The 13,312-nt window shown below is 36.4% G+C and overlaps 1 protein-coding gene across 1 annotated transcript in view; it reads left to right on the top strand.

Annotated features, from left to right (window-relative positions):
• Positions 1-6,731, top strand: part of loxl2b (lysyl oxidase-like 2b) — a 37,846-nt gene extending 31,115 nt beyond the window's left edge. Inside the window, exons 9-14 of the mRNA XM_041999264.1 lie at positions 443-608; positions 808-1,048; positions 1,374-1,489; positions 1,916-2,052; positions 2,157-2,268; positions 3,327-6,731. Coding sequence (XP_041855198.1) covers positions 443-608; positions 808-1,048; positions 1,374-1,489; positions 1,916-2,052; positions 2,157-2,268; positions 3,327-3,397 — 843 coding nt within the window. The 3' untranslated portion in view covers positions 3,398-6,731. The remainder of the gene's footprint in view (positions 1-442; positions 609-807; positions 1,049-1,373; positions 1,490-1,915; positions 2,053-2,156; positions 2,269-3,326) is intronic.
• The last annotated feature ends 6,581 nt before the right edge of the window (positions 6,732-13,312 follow it).

Below are 13,312 nucleotides of genomic sequence, written 5' to 3'. Positions count from 1 at the left end.
AAAAGAGTCTTAGAAGTGATGGGGGAAAAAATATAAATATTTGCTGTGCTTTTGGTTTATAACCAAATCATCTGACTAAATTTTGCCATTTGTTCATATTATCCACATGCTAGCTTTATTCTTCTGTTCCAATATATGTTTTTATGTTTTATCATGATTTACAGATGTTTCAGAAATGGTCAGCATTTCCAGATTTTTACCATTGTCCATCAACATTGGCATTTTACAGCACTGTTCACATAAAAAGTCTTGAGCTACTCCTCATTTCTTCATAAAGAATCAGTCCTGAGCAACCTATGTTTAATTTTATCACAAATTTTAATAATGAATTAGTTTAATTCATGGTCACAAAGCACTTTATTTTAGTATGTTTATTACCTCACAAAAGACCTGAATTATGTCTTCTCAGACTTACATTGCTTGAATTTTGGCTTCTCCACAGGAGACGTGGTATTGGCCGGGAGAGGTAAGCGCCGACAAAGTGGTGATGAGTGGAGTTCGCTGCTCTGGAACTGAGATGTCTCTGTCCCACTGTCTGCACCACGGAGAACACCTCACCTGTCCCAAAGGAGGAGGACGCAATGCCGCTGGAGTCTCCTGCTCAGAGAGTAAGACATGTCTGAAATGTTCCTGCACACAGGAACGTGTAGAGTTCTGCCTTCTGGAGAAGCTCTGTCTTACATAACTGACTGGAAAAGTGAAATTATCTCTTCTGAACCACAAGACAGACAGGGCTGTTGTTTCTCCAGTTTTTAAAACAAGTTTTGTCTGTGTTTTTTTTCCCTCCCCACATCCTCCTGCTTGCAGCGGCCCCTGACCTGGTGTTGAACCCCCAGGTGGTAGAAGAGACCACCTACATGGAGGACCGGCCCATGTTCATGCTGCAATGTGCATACGAGGAGAACTGTCTGTCCTCCACCTCCAGTGAGGTGCCTGCCAACTCCTACCGCCGCCTGCTGCGTTTCTCCTCCCAGATCCATAATAATGGCCAGTCCGACTTCCGGCCTAAAGCCGGCAGGCATGAGTGGGTGTGGCACGACTGTCACAGGTCAGTGTCACAGAGAAAACTCAGAATTAGACTTCATTCCATCATAAAAATACAGCATCTGTTTTTATTGGTCATGAAAGCCAAAACACTTTTTTTTTTGCAAGATATAAAAAAAGCTGGTTATTTTTATGTGGATCATCTTGCAGTTAGACCTGAGACTAATACTGACCTCTACCCAAAAAGGTCTTTTAATTTCAAGTACCAATCTCTAGTTAGCACTTTTAAATGTAAAGATTTTTGGGGCACTGAAGACTAAAACTGCAACAGAGAAATTATTATTTTCAGCCTGAGTGTGTTTGTTAAACATGTCTGCATGTATGTGTAGGCATTACCACAGCATGGAGGTGTTCACCACCTATGACCTGTTCAGCCTAAATGGGACCAAAGTGGCAGAGGGACACAAAGCCAGTTTCTGTTTGGAGGACTCAGAGTGTGATGAAGGTAAAAACAGCTTATTTCCAAAGAAAATAAAAACATATTTTTATTTAAACGGTGGCTCACATTGCTGAGGGTAATGTTGAATTGGACACTTGTAGTAACAAAAATGGAGTCAGCTGGTTAAAATACTGAAGCCCCTACTACTGAAAAGTCAGATGTCTTTCTCAGAAGCTGGTGGAGACCAAAACTGAGCTAAAAGGAAAGTTAAAATTAGGTATAAATATAGGAAGTATATAGTGTAGGAAGTATCAAATGTTGTAATTTAGCAGGGTTCATTAATGAGCAAATGTTCCAACAACCTTTTTGAAGCAGATTATTGTTTAAAGCTTTTATACACCACCCTCCAGTGGCCAAAAATTGAATTAGCAGCTTTAATATTTGATTAGTTGTTAGTTTGTGTGGTATGTTGATCTCATTTTATCATTGCAGGTATTGAAAAGAGGTATGAATGTGCTAACTTTGGAGAGCAAGGTATCACTGTTGGCTGTTGGGATACATACAGGCATGATATCGACTGCCAGTGGGTCGACATTAGTGAACTAAAACCTGGTGACTACATTTTCCAGGTGATGTGTCACATGTTGCAGCACTTTCTCAGTTTCATCAGTTCATACAGTGTCTTTACTTTTTAGTCACAATCTTGAGCTTTTTCATGTCTTCTCTGTAACAGATTAACATTAATCCAAACTATGAAGTGCCAGAGTCAGACTACACTAATAACATCATGAAATGCAGATGTCGATATGATGGTTATCGTGTTTGGATGTACAGCTGCCATAACGGTAAGACCATACAGTTATTTTGGAGAATATCTAAACTATGTTTGATTACAGCTCCAGCTTGGTCCAATTTAAAACCTAAAATATAAAACAAATTGATTTTTTTTTTCACATAACGCAGCTTTATTTAACTTTAAAAGCGTTGAAGTTTTCAGACATGCGACACACATTAACAATCAGATTACTCAGACTTAAACAGTTATTGTTACTTGGACTCGTGAGCAGGTACTGACCTGGTAATTGCTACCTCACTCAGTATAGCTTAGTTAGTGTTAGCATTAGCCGTGTTAGCATTAGCTTTTTCTTGATAAGTATACAGATAAAGAGCTAAAGTTAATTTTGTATTTGTGCAACTAACCACATGCAGATATTGAACATTTCCGCCATGTCTCTCTTACCATTAGCTCAACCTTTTAATGAACTATCTATATCAATAGTTATCCATTACAATTAGCTAACTATTTTAAACAATTTTCTTTTAGCTAGCATTAACTATGAATCTATAGCTAATACTAGCTAACATTAATGAAAATTAAAATAAAAGAGCTATAGCTAACTGCATCAAGCTATTTTAACATTAGGTATTTAGCCGCTAAGTTTTGATTACTTGTAGTATTTTAAAAATTATTTCTATAATTTTTTTTTAAATAAATATTCATTTCTTTGAGCTACTTAGATGTTTTGAGCTACCTTTATCAAGCGTATACCACAATTACTTGTAGCCAACAGTTTGCTTTTCGTCAATCTATTAATTTAGAAATTTAGTAAAAGGAGCAGACCTAATTTTCATGCAGATTTTTGTAAAAGCAGAATTGACTGAATTGCTCACTAGACAATAATTTAGTGGTTTTTAAGTTAGCTGCTTCGTTTTTCTACAAACAGCTTGGACACAGTTACATTTGGCCAGGAATCACTGATCTGGAATGTTTATTATGCCAATTAAAGATCTGTTAGCACACCCTGGAGGTGTAATTCTTAAATATGAAAGGAAAAAATGTAATTATTGTTTAGATATTAAAAGTGTAGTTGGTAAATATCTGTTTCTGCCATTCCACTGCTAGGTGGCTCATTAAGCTCTGAAACAGAGGAGACATTCCCAGGCCTCCTCAACAACCAGGTGACCCACAGGTAAAGACAAGGTACAGGAGTGGAGTCGAGGGGTTATTCCTTCCAGCAAGGGGACCATCTGAAGCCCACCAACCACTATACTAAGGGTGTCCAGCTCTGGTCCTCCAGGGTCACAATCCTGCAGGTTTTCTATGTTTTCCGGCTCCAACACATTAACTCAACTGAAATGACAAATTGATCCAACAGCCTATTAAGTCCTGCACAATGACTCATCAATTTGAGCCAGGTATGTTGGAGCAAGGAAACAAAGAAAATCGTAGCTGGACACCCTTGCACTATACACTCCATCTGCGTACCTCCTGCCACCCTCGCCCTGATCGAACCATGTCTTTTAAGCAACAGCTTTCTTCTTCCCTTCTCTGTCCCTCCAGCAAAACAAGTATATTTTCTTATGTCCAAACTGAGGCAGCTTGAACTTTAACAACACTTCAATCTCCCTTTGAAGATAAAGGGATTGGTGAAGCTCTTTGCAAACCCCTTTTTAATGAGTGATCAAGTGACAGCTATTTTAAACAAGGTGTAGCATTAGGGAATGTCACCAAATTTGTGTCTTCATAGAAGTGCAGCACTTTTGCAGTGTTTTCTTTTTCTGTTTGTTCAAAGCTCTCCCTGGAGAGTCTGGATGTTTGTGCCAGATCGCCTGAAGACTGATAGCAGCAGCTTTGGTGTGAAAATCCATATTTGTATTTCCTCACCTTTTCATCAGTTTCATAAAATGCTGTTTACAGTCTGAAGCCCAGCTAAATCGAGGTCCCATTACACAAGCATCTATTAACATCTAAGATATTTAAGCGGAAGCCACATCTGCACCACTGAGGTGTCGATGCCTGTTAAGCTGTGGCAAAAGCAAGCCCATTCACCAGCATTCAGAAGTGATAACTGTGCAGCACTTCTGTAAAAATAATGTGCCAGAGCTAAAACATGACATGCTAAAGAGTCATTCTGAAATAATTGAAGCATTTCCTCTGACTGAATAAACTTGTCAGTTGTCACGTCTCAAAGAGTAGTTGTAGCTTACTATAATCCTTTGGGGGAGTTGATGTTGAACGGAATTTCAGATCATTTAAAAATAAATAATCTTTTCTTATTTCTGTTACAGAAAGTATAGCAGTATTTGCATCTGTAGCTAATACGAGACCTCTTTTTCTTTTGTTTTTGTAATACTCTTCAAAATGTTGTTTTGCTGCTCTCTAGTGGTTGGATTTCCTGTACACTTGATGGACAAATGTACTTCAGTTTCTACCCAGTGACATCATATGTTTCTTTTTAATATGCTTTTTTCATGTTTTAGTACCTGTTGGCAAAGATTAAGGAGATGGAAGTAAATGATGTGAGGATGATGAAACAAAAAACTGCCAAATGAGGAATCCTAAGTTCTTTCCTTAAGTCAAACTGATGTCAACATATCTGCTACGTATTTGAGCCGAGGATTTATGTGGCATGCTACCTGCTTGATAAAGATTTTCGCATTGTTTCGCAATGTGTGTCCTCCCTCTGGCTTTTCCAGAGGCCTCCTTTCACCTTATGTCTAGTCTTGATGTGCATTTATAACACTAGAAAACATGTTTTTAAAGTTATTGAGGAAGGGAGGACACCAGAAGGCTTACATTAGCATGGTTTAACACGGCACTGTGAAACAAACAAAACAAAAAAAAAGCCATCCAAATTACTCTTTAATGCTGATAATTAAATGACCATTGTGTTTTCTGTTAGGAGTTTCATGAGATATGCCCAATACAGTCATGGCAGGCGTGTTACAGCTGGTAAAATTATTATTTTTCTTAAACTGGGTAAAGGCCTGGTCACACCAGCCTGACATCACTGAGCTTCTTGGTGGTTCTGATGGAGTGGATGTGAATTTTCATTGCATTCATGCTAATTAGCTGTGTTGAACAGTATTCTTGAATTTAACTTAACTGCCCACAAGATGTTTTTCTCTCTGACAGTTGTTTTGTAATTTATGTCTTGTTTTGTAATTTGTTATCCTTCTTGCAAACCAACCGAGCGAGTTTGCTAACTGGCTGTTGTATGTTCATACACAGTGTTAGCATATCAGCTAAAAAAGCTGTTACCTAAACTTTACAGTCACTTACTGAGAGAAATCTGTGTCTGAAACAATATACTTGTACAGATGTCAGCATGATAGCATTAGCATAGTCCTTGCTAAATCACACAAGCTACAAACACCATGATAGTTTGCTGTTAGCCAATTAGCTAGCTCTGTGGGACACTGTAGCTCAACAGCTAGTAAAACAACGAATATGTTCTATCATATATCTATATTTTTTTCCCTTTTTGGTTCAATGTGACAATGTGCAGATTTACATCAAGTTATTGATGTATTTAAAAACACAGTTAAATAAATTATTTCAATAAATGTAATATGCAACAATAAAAATTTCCCTTAGAGATTTACTTTAGCAATTAATTTTAATCTTGTGTTCATTCTCAATCCTCCACAGCCAGGAGGACTCCGTTACATGATGGTAATGAGACCATTGTAGTGTAGCATGCTGCCAGTGTTGCCATGTGGGACCCCCTTGGGTTTGTGCTTGAGTGTCTAGGTCATGAGTTAATGTGTTACCCCAATATTGGCATCATATCTAGGTCCCATTTTAACTGGCTATGGGCTTGTGTGTGTCATAGGAGATCTTTAATTTAGAAACGTGTGCATGGGCTGTATCAAACCCATCTGTTCAGTCAGTTTTGGGCCAATCCAAAACACACAGAGGCCCATTTATTACCCACATTGTCCTCAAATAGAAATGTTTAGCTTGGAGAATAGTTGGTTTCTATCCTGCAGTGGCACAGATTCCAGCTCATCACACAGAGAGTCATATTTGCAAATATGTTGTTTTTTTTCTTAACATGTTCTAAAACATCATCAGTAACTTCCAGTTTTTATTGTTAGGGTTTATAATTTCATTGCTTGTTTTATTCCTTTGTACCTTAATGTGTGTGAATTTAATTTTATTTTACTTTTTGTTATGGTGCTATCAAACTGGTCCTCTGTTTTCTGAGGGCACAGTACATGTTGAGCAGCTGCATTATGTATACTAACAGTATACTTGAATTGAGCGTACATAACGCGTGTAATAAATTAGAGATATGAAGCAAACAAATACTCCGTGTTCAATTCTCTTTTGTACATTAATTCCTGATTTGTATCTCAGTATTGCTCTGCCTATTTAGTCATTTTGGTTTTCATGCTTCTAATGATTGATGTCCAAGTGTATTATTTAATTTTAAATATTAATTAAGTCCCAGGATTTTTTTTTCTTCGATAACTTTTTTTGGGGGATTTTAGTACACCATCTTAAATATAAATAAACCGATGAAACTTCCTCCTTGTGGTATGTTCATATGCTGAGTTGCTTGCTGGCTTTATAGAAAGTGAATGGATCTGTGAGGAATGCCGTTTTAATAAAAATACAACCCATGGATGTTATAGATGCACTTTAAAAAGTTGGGATTATTCATAATATAACACAGAAAATATATCAAATGTTGAAAATGACATATTTCATGTAAAATCTTAGCATATGATGGCAACTACACATCTCAAGAAAGGTGATATGGGGACTGTAAAGTCACTTAGAGGTAAGGAATATAACCATATGTGCCTCAAAAATTTGCAGACTTTTTCATCATCTGCTGCACAAACCAATATCAAAACATAAGGACATTTTTATGTGTAAGAAACGCATCTGGAAATTATTATTAGATGATCTTCAGCTCTTTAGACATAGCATGGACTCAGGAACACTTCCAGAAATCTTTGTTTGTGAACACTCTTTACCGTGTCATTCAAAAATGTAGGTTAAAGCTTTATTGAGAAACCATATATGATTATGATTCACACACCTTACTGTCAAAGTCCATTTAAAATGGACTAGGGCTAAGTGGAAAACTATTCAATATTTAAATTATACAATAAGTTTAAATTGGAAATTGGTTTTCGAATTCATGGATGCTGCAATCTGCAGACTAAAGAGGAGAGAGACCATTTGGCTTATCATTGGTTTAAAAGTCTGCTTTTCTGGTGATAAAGGGGTTCCATTAGAACTGGCAACTTTCACATCTGGAAGGGCACAATCAATGCTGAAAGGTACATACTGGTTTTCAGAACAACTTATTCTCCCATTTAGTTGATATCTTTACATGGAGGGCATTGAACATTTCAGCAAGAAAAACCACAGGCTTTTTTTGTTTATAGAAGCTGCCTGAAGTCCAGAGTTTTCACCATCTGAGAATTATATTTAAAAATATCAAACAACATCTTCCAAAGATCCATCATCTAGTCTCCTCAGATCCCAGATGTTCACAGATTGTTGTTAAAAGAAAACTGGATGCTACACAGTGATACACACTTTAATGTCCCAACTTTTCCAAGACATGTTGTTGCCTTCAAATACAAGATAACATTGCATATTTCACAGTAAAACGTTTCACTTTCAACATACTGGCTAATGATATTTGCAAAAAGAAGTACAGTACATCTTAGAATTGGGTTGCATTTCATTCTGGCACTGCTAATTCTCCAGATTAGGAGCATACATGCAACATTTGACATGCACACCTGCTGGTTACCATGTGTCACCCATCAAGCTGAAACAAGCTCTTTGTGATTATGTTTGACCTGTTACAATTTAGTGACTCACACAAAGAAGTAAGCGTCATGATCAAATGATTTAAGCTATAAGCTCAAAACAGCAGCCTGAGTTGTGGGACAACACCGACCTCTTGTGGTCTCAAATTGGCATTACATCATTTCTCTCAAAAGTAAGTCCATCTGTTTCCATTGTACTTATCTTGGTTTTTTATTGGAGTGCTAAAGTCTATCCCAGCATGCACTGGGTAAGAAGAATCCAGTGTGAGATCACCAGTCTATCTAAAAGCTATGCAGACCAGCCACGTTATGTCACAGGTTAACTAGTAATTTACAGACACACAAACACTGAGCCACACTCAAACAATATCATGATGCATCTACATACCATACAATCCTGTTTTTCCTCATCTGCCACAAGCAGATCTCATTTCAAAACCCACCAACAGAAGGGAGGGGTGTTTACTGTAAACTCCAATTGTGCATATTCTGCCAGAGTACATGCAATAAACCATAAAGCCGATGAATAGCTGCTGTCATAAGTACAGTCATTTAGAGCTAAGGCAGTGAGCTCTTTAAATTGGGGCTGTTTTCTCTGTAGGAGAGCATAACCTGCGGATGTTGGAGTGAAGCCAAAGAGTTCTCTGGGAAATTTGTGAAGCTGCAGTTCAAACTGAGAGGAATCCCCACAGACTTTAACTTTCTCTTGAAAAAGCTGTATACATATAAACAGGTGGTACAGCTGATGGTTAGTCCTCTGAGATGTGTGCTGTTTTCCTGTATGTAGTAAAAATCCAACCATGCACTGATATTTTAGCTGAGTTTTAGACAGTGTTTATTTGCTGTACACAGTAATCAACATGTCACCAACCAAATATGGACACTAATTCAAACATTGACACTACTTCTGACATGCCAGTTTTCTGATACAAATATTTTGTTTGGCTGTATATATATATTTATATGTGTATGTGTGTGTGTGTCTGTGTGTACAATTTACATACATATATAAATAACTGGATCATGTAAGGAATGAAAAGTTATTATGTTAATGGTTTAACAGCCTAAAAAATCACTTTTTTTAAACAGTTTTTTTAATGATAGTTTTGGTTGTTTTTTTTCATGTGACAGCACTTTTTTCATTTGTGTAAAATAATTTGTGCTCATTCAAAGATAATGTGATTAAATGCTTAAGTAGTTGAAAACTTTTCCACTATTATTGATAATATAATTTCAAGTGTTTTCCTGCTAATAAAGGGTAAATAAATAAACATTAATATCAGTATGAATTTGGTTAAAGAGAAAGGAAAAGAAAAAAATTGCATTTGTACTTACATCATAGCAGAAATAAGATCATGCAAGTATTTAATTAAATTACTCCTGCTTTGTGTTTTAGTTCCAAATATTCAGGTATCACCAGTTTCACATTTCAACTTTGCAGTTATTAAAGCCTCAAGGTTACGTTATTAATACCCTTGGCTAGATTTGTTTTGCAGAAAGCATGATAGCATATTGTGTTCCAAAATAAAACACACATTGAACCTGACAGAATGACAAAATGAAAAGTCAAAACAAAACTAAAAAGTTTATTAATTCAGTTGTATGTGATAAATTTACTTTTATTAGTTAAATCAAATTTAATCATTTAACTTAGCTTACTTAAAAAAAAAATCCATTTTCTACCCCTTATCTGGGGTTAGGTTGAGGGGGCAGCTGCCTAAGCAGGGAAGCCCAGACTTCCCCAGGGTCTCCCAGATCTCTGAGTTTGTCTCTAAAGGAGAGCCCAACCACTCTGCGAAGAAAACTGATTTCGGCCACATCTCATTCTTTAAGTCACTACCCACAGCTCGTGACTATGGCGAGGGTAGGAGCGTAGATCTACAGCAACGGCATAAAAACAACAACAACAACAACAAAAAAAACTCTGCCATTTCAATTTATTTTTGCTTTTTGTCACATTTTTTCCTCAGACATTTAACTAAATCAAGTTAGCTAAAGTTAACTAAAGCTAGCTTCATCACTGACAGATATCATCTAACTAAAATCCTGTTCTGTGCCTGACACAGTTTTCTGTGTATCAGTCACAGAAATGAAACAGAAACAGATTCACCTACTTCTCTTTAACTCACAGCTGAAATTTCCTTCATATTTCTCACACTTTAGCTTGTGAAATTGTACAAACTGGCTTCAAGCAATAAGTTAAAAAAACCATGACCAAAATGAAATTTAATAATCTCAATTTTCAGATATGTTAGAGATAACTGAATACTTGAATCAGCTAAGTTCTTTTTTCATGCAATATAACATAATGTATGACAAGATGGACAGTGGCATGTAAAAGCACTCTAAAACCAAGAGACACGGTGTACAAATAAGCCATAGAAATAAAAATAAATTCTTCTTTCCCTTTTGCTGTCTTCCTTCTTTTTCTTGTCCCCTCCAGTCAGGTTCAAAGTAAATAAGTAAATTAATCAGATTATCAAGAGGAGCTATATACCCATAAACGTCCCCTTGGCAGAGCAAATTTGTTCAGCACGATACAGCAACCAGAATATCATTTTGCTTGCTATGATGCTGGACAGGACATGTTAAAAATAAATAAATAAATAGATAAATAAATAAAAGGGAATTACAGAAATATTTTTATTTTGTTACTTTGCTGATGTTATTTTATAATGTTTAAGAATACAAAAAAGCTTCAATCTAAATTTTTGGGTTCTGCAATTCATAAAAGATGTTTTATTTGACAATAATCTTTATACCGTGTTCGACTATGAAAGTAATAATGATGAATAATTAAAGGCAAATTCATTAAATTATTGTGAAATTTTAAGCAAAAAGTATCGGTATCAGCGATACTTGCCCTGGCTTTACAAAATCGCATTGATACTAAAATTTGCAGTATCTACTGATTACGGAAAGACTGGAGGGAAAAAAACGCACTGCTTTAAAGCAAGAAATTTTTATAACAATGTCACATTGTAATGTTTATAATTATAAGCATAATGTAGTGTTTCTTAATTTTCTGGGAATGTAAAATAGTTTAAGTTAAAAATAATTGTTTTCATGTGTATGTTTGTCAATATCAGAACATTCAGATTGAATTCTGAAATAATTATAGTTAAACAGAGTTCATAATTATCTGACTGCTTGTATTCATTGAAGACATTAGCAAGGTGCAGTGAGGAAGTAAAGTGAGGAGTGATGCATCATGATGCACTGCTGAATCAAATCAAAGACAAGATAATCCAAATCGAATCGTGAGACCAGTAAGGATGCACAGCCCTATAGCATACGTTACACTTTAACTCCTGGTCTAAGATCAACAATACTCCTTTAAAAATAAATATTTCTTATTACACTTGTCTTTATTGTGCACTTTTAATCTCCTTGTGTTATTATTCTTGTTTTATTGTTGTATTGTGTTCGCCTGCCAAAGGGCTAAAAATAGTAATTAGCTTTGCTATAATCTTGCATATTTACATCCTGTATTTATTAATATGCAGTCCTCTTTTAAAAATGAAATAAACTGAAATAGTACATCTTTCAGTTGGATGTATAGGCTGGAAAAGTTTCAGAAATGGTGCTTATTATTCTGCAAGGTCACTGAAAAGTCTGATGATATTTTAAACTGAGAAAATGACTTAGCTCTGTGTGTCCTTTTAACTCCTATCCCTTTCTGGTATGCATTTTAATCTGAGGAAAGGAACAAATAGTACCCTGTGCTCTGTCTTCTATCTATCTTAAGTTTGGAGGTTAGCAGCTGTAAAACCACAGTTTACTGCAGTGAATGCATTCATTGTATTCCAGGTAACATAAATCATTTTCAGGATGATTTATCAAGTCCTTGTATTTTCTCTTTTAAAGTTCCACAGTAGCCCTTATGAGAGAAAATCTTCACAGGAAAACATAGACTGTGTGTGTGTGTGTGTGTGCCTGTGTGTAGTTTGCCTGCATTAAGCAACAGCAGAACATTTGATTTGTGTCCTGCCTGTGGGACAGACAAAAATCTCATGAAACATTTGACAGTGACTTTCAGGTTGTCAGATTTCTGCAGACCTCAGAGATGCATGTGCTACTGTACTCCAGGCTCATGTGGCAGGATATACTGAGGGTGGGTGGGGGGCTCAAATAAAACAACATAAAAAAACAGTAACAAGGTGGAACACTCGCAAATAGTATATCAAACAGTATATGTAAAAGAATATAAAAGCCTCATGAAGGAAGTTGTGTCAATGCTAAGATCAAGAAGAATGCAGTAATTGTGACAGCGCAGCTTTTATAACCGTTCTGTGGCGGCGTCCTGAGCTGATTTCACCAAGCTGTGATGAGCTTGATGTGCTGTTAAGGTAAGGTGTCACAAGGCTGGGGCTTTATCCAAATCCTACCAAGAGAGAGCCAAACTAACCTGTGAGTGAATGCGGTGCTAACATCATATTGTACAGATGGAGAACAAAAGAAGCATTCAGACATGGTGCTATGAAAACCATGCAAATAAAGGGGTGTTTTCAGAAAAAAAAAAAAGATGTGGGCATCCTGAGGAATAGCTTTGGATGCTGTCAGACAGCATCTGATCCAATCTGTAACGGTTCAAGTTGTTTTATGCTGTTGCCTCAGCCACACAGCCATAAAATGATTGGCATTCACTTATCTGGATTTATTTCTACTGTTTCTGCCAGCCTCGAGCGGACCAGTACTCGTGTTCTCCTGTAGTTCAGGCAGCGTTTGTGCTGCACACTAAGTGTGGTGAATATTTCATTTTGTGGTCCTTTAAAACTCTTGGCCATGAAAGTTTTAGGAGTGGTCAAAGGGTTCATCAGCTCAGTAGAGGAGTGAACATCGACAAACAAATATTATAGTTGTTTTTTTATTGTGGCTGTTGTTTTATGAATGTCAGTAAAGTTGCAAATGGATTAAGTCATAGGACTGGTTTTAATAAAATGTGAAGCAATATGTTCATAATTTATTTTCAACTTGAATACAGTACCACACACAGCAGAGCTGACAGTTAACATCTTCTTACTTCATCAACTTTGACAACTTCATGTTCAGTCATCTTCTCAAAGTATTTTCAGCTACTCACTCTAAATTTAAAAGAGACAATATTCTGATTATGGCGTTAACATGAGTTCCATATATAGTCTCATTATCATGTTACAGAGCATAGTCTAAACAATATCTGGTGCTTACAGCCTCCTGTGCACCTGCAGTGTTTTTACTTCATCAAGCCGCATGTCTCAACCCAAAAGGTAACTAAATGAGGTTTATATACAATCATCAGCTACTTTATTTGGCCACACCTTGCTAGTA

The sequence above is a fragment of the Melanotaenia boesemani genome, chromosome 11 (assembly GCF_017639745.1).
Source record: "Melanotaenia boesemani isolate fMelBoe1 chromosome 11, fMelBoe1.pri, whole genome shotgun sequence".
Taxonomy (NCBI): Eukaryota; Metazoa; Chordata; class Actinopteri; order Atheriniformes; family Melanotaeniidae; genus Melanotaenia; species Melanotaenia boesemani.
The sequence above is the reverse complement of the archived record's forward strand: the minus strand, read 5'-3'. Positions and strand labels throughout refer to the sequence as shown.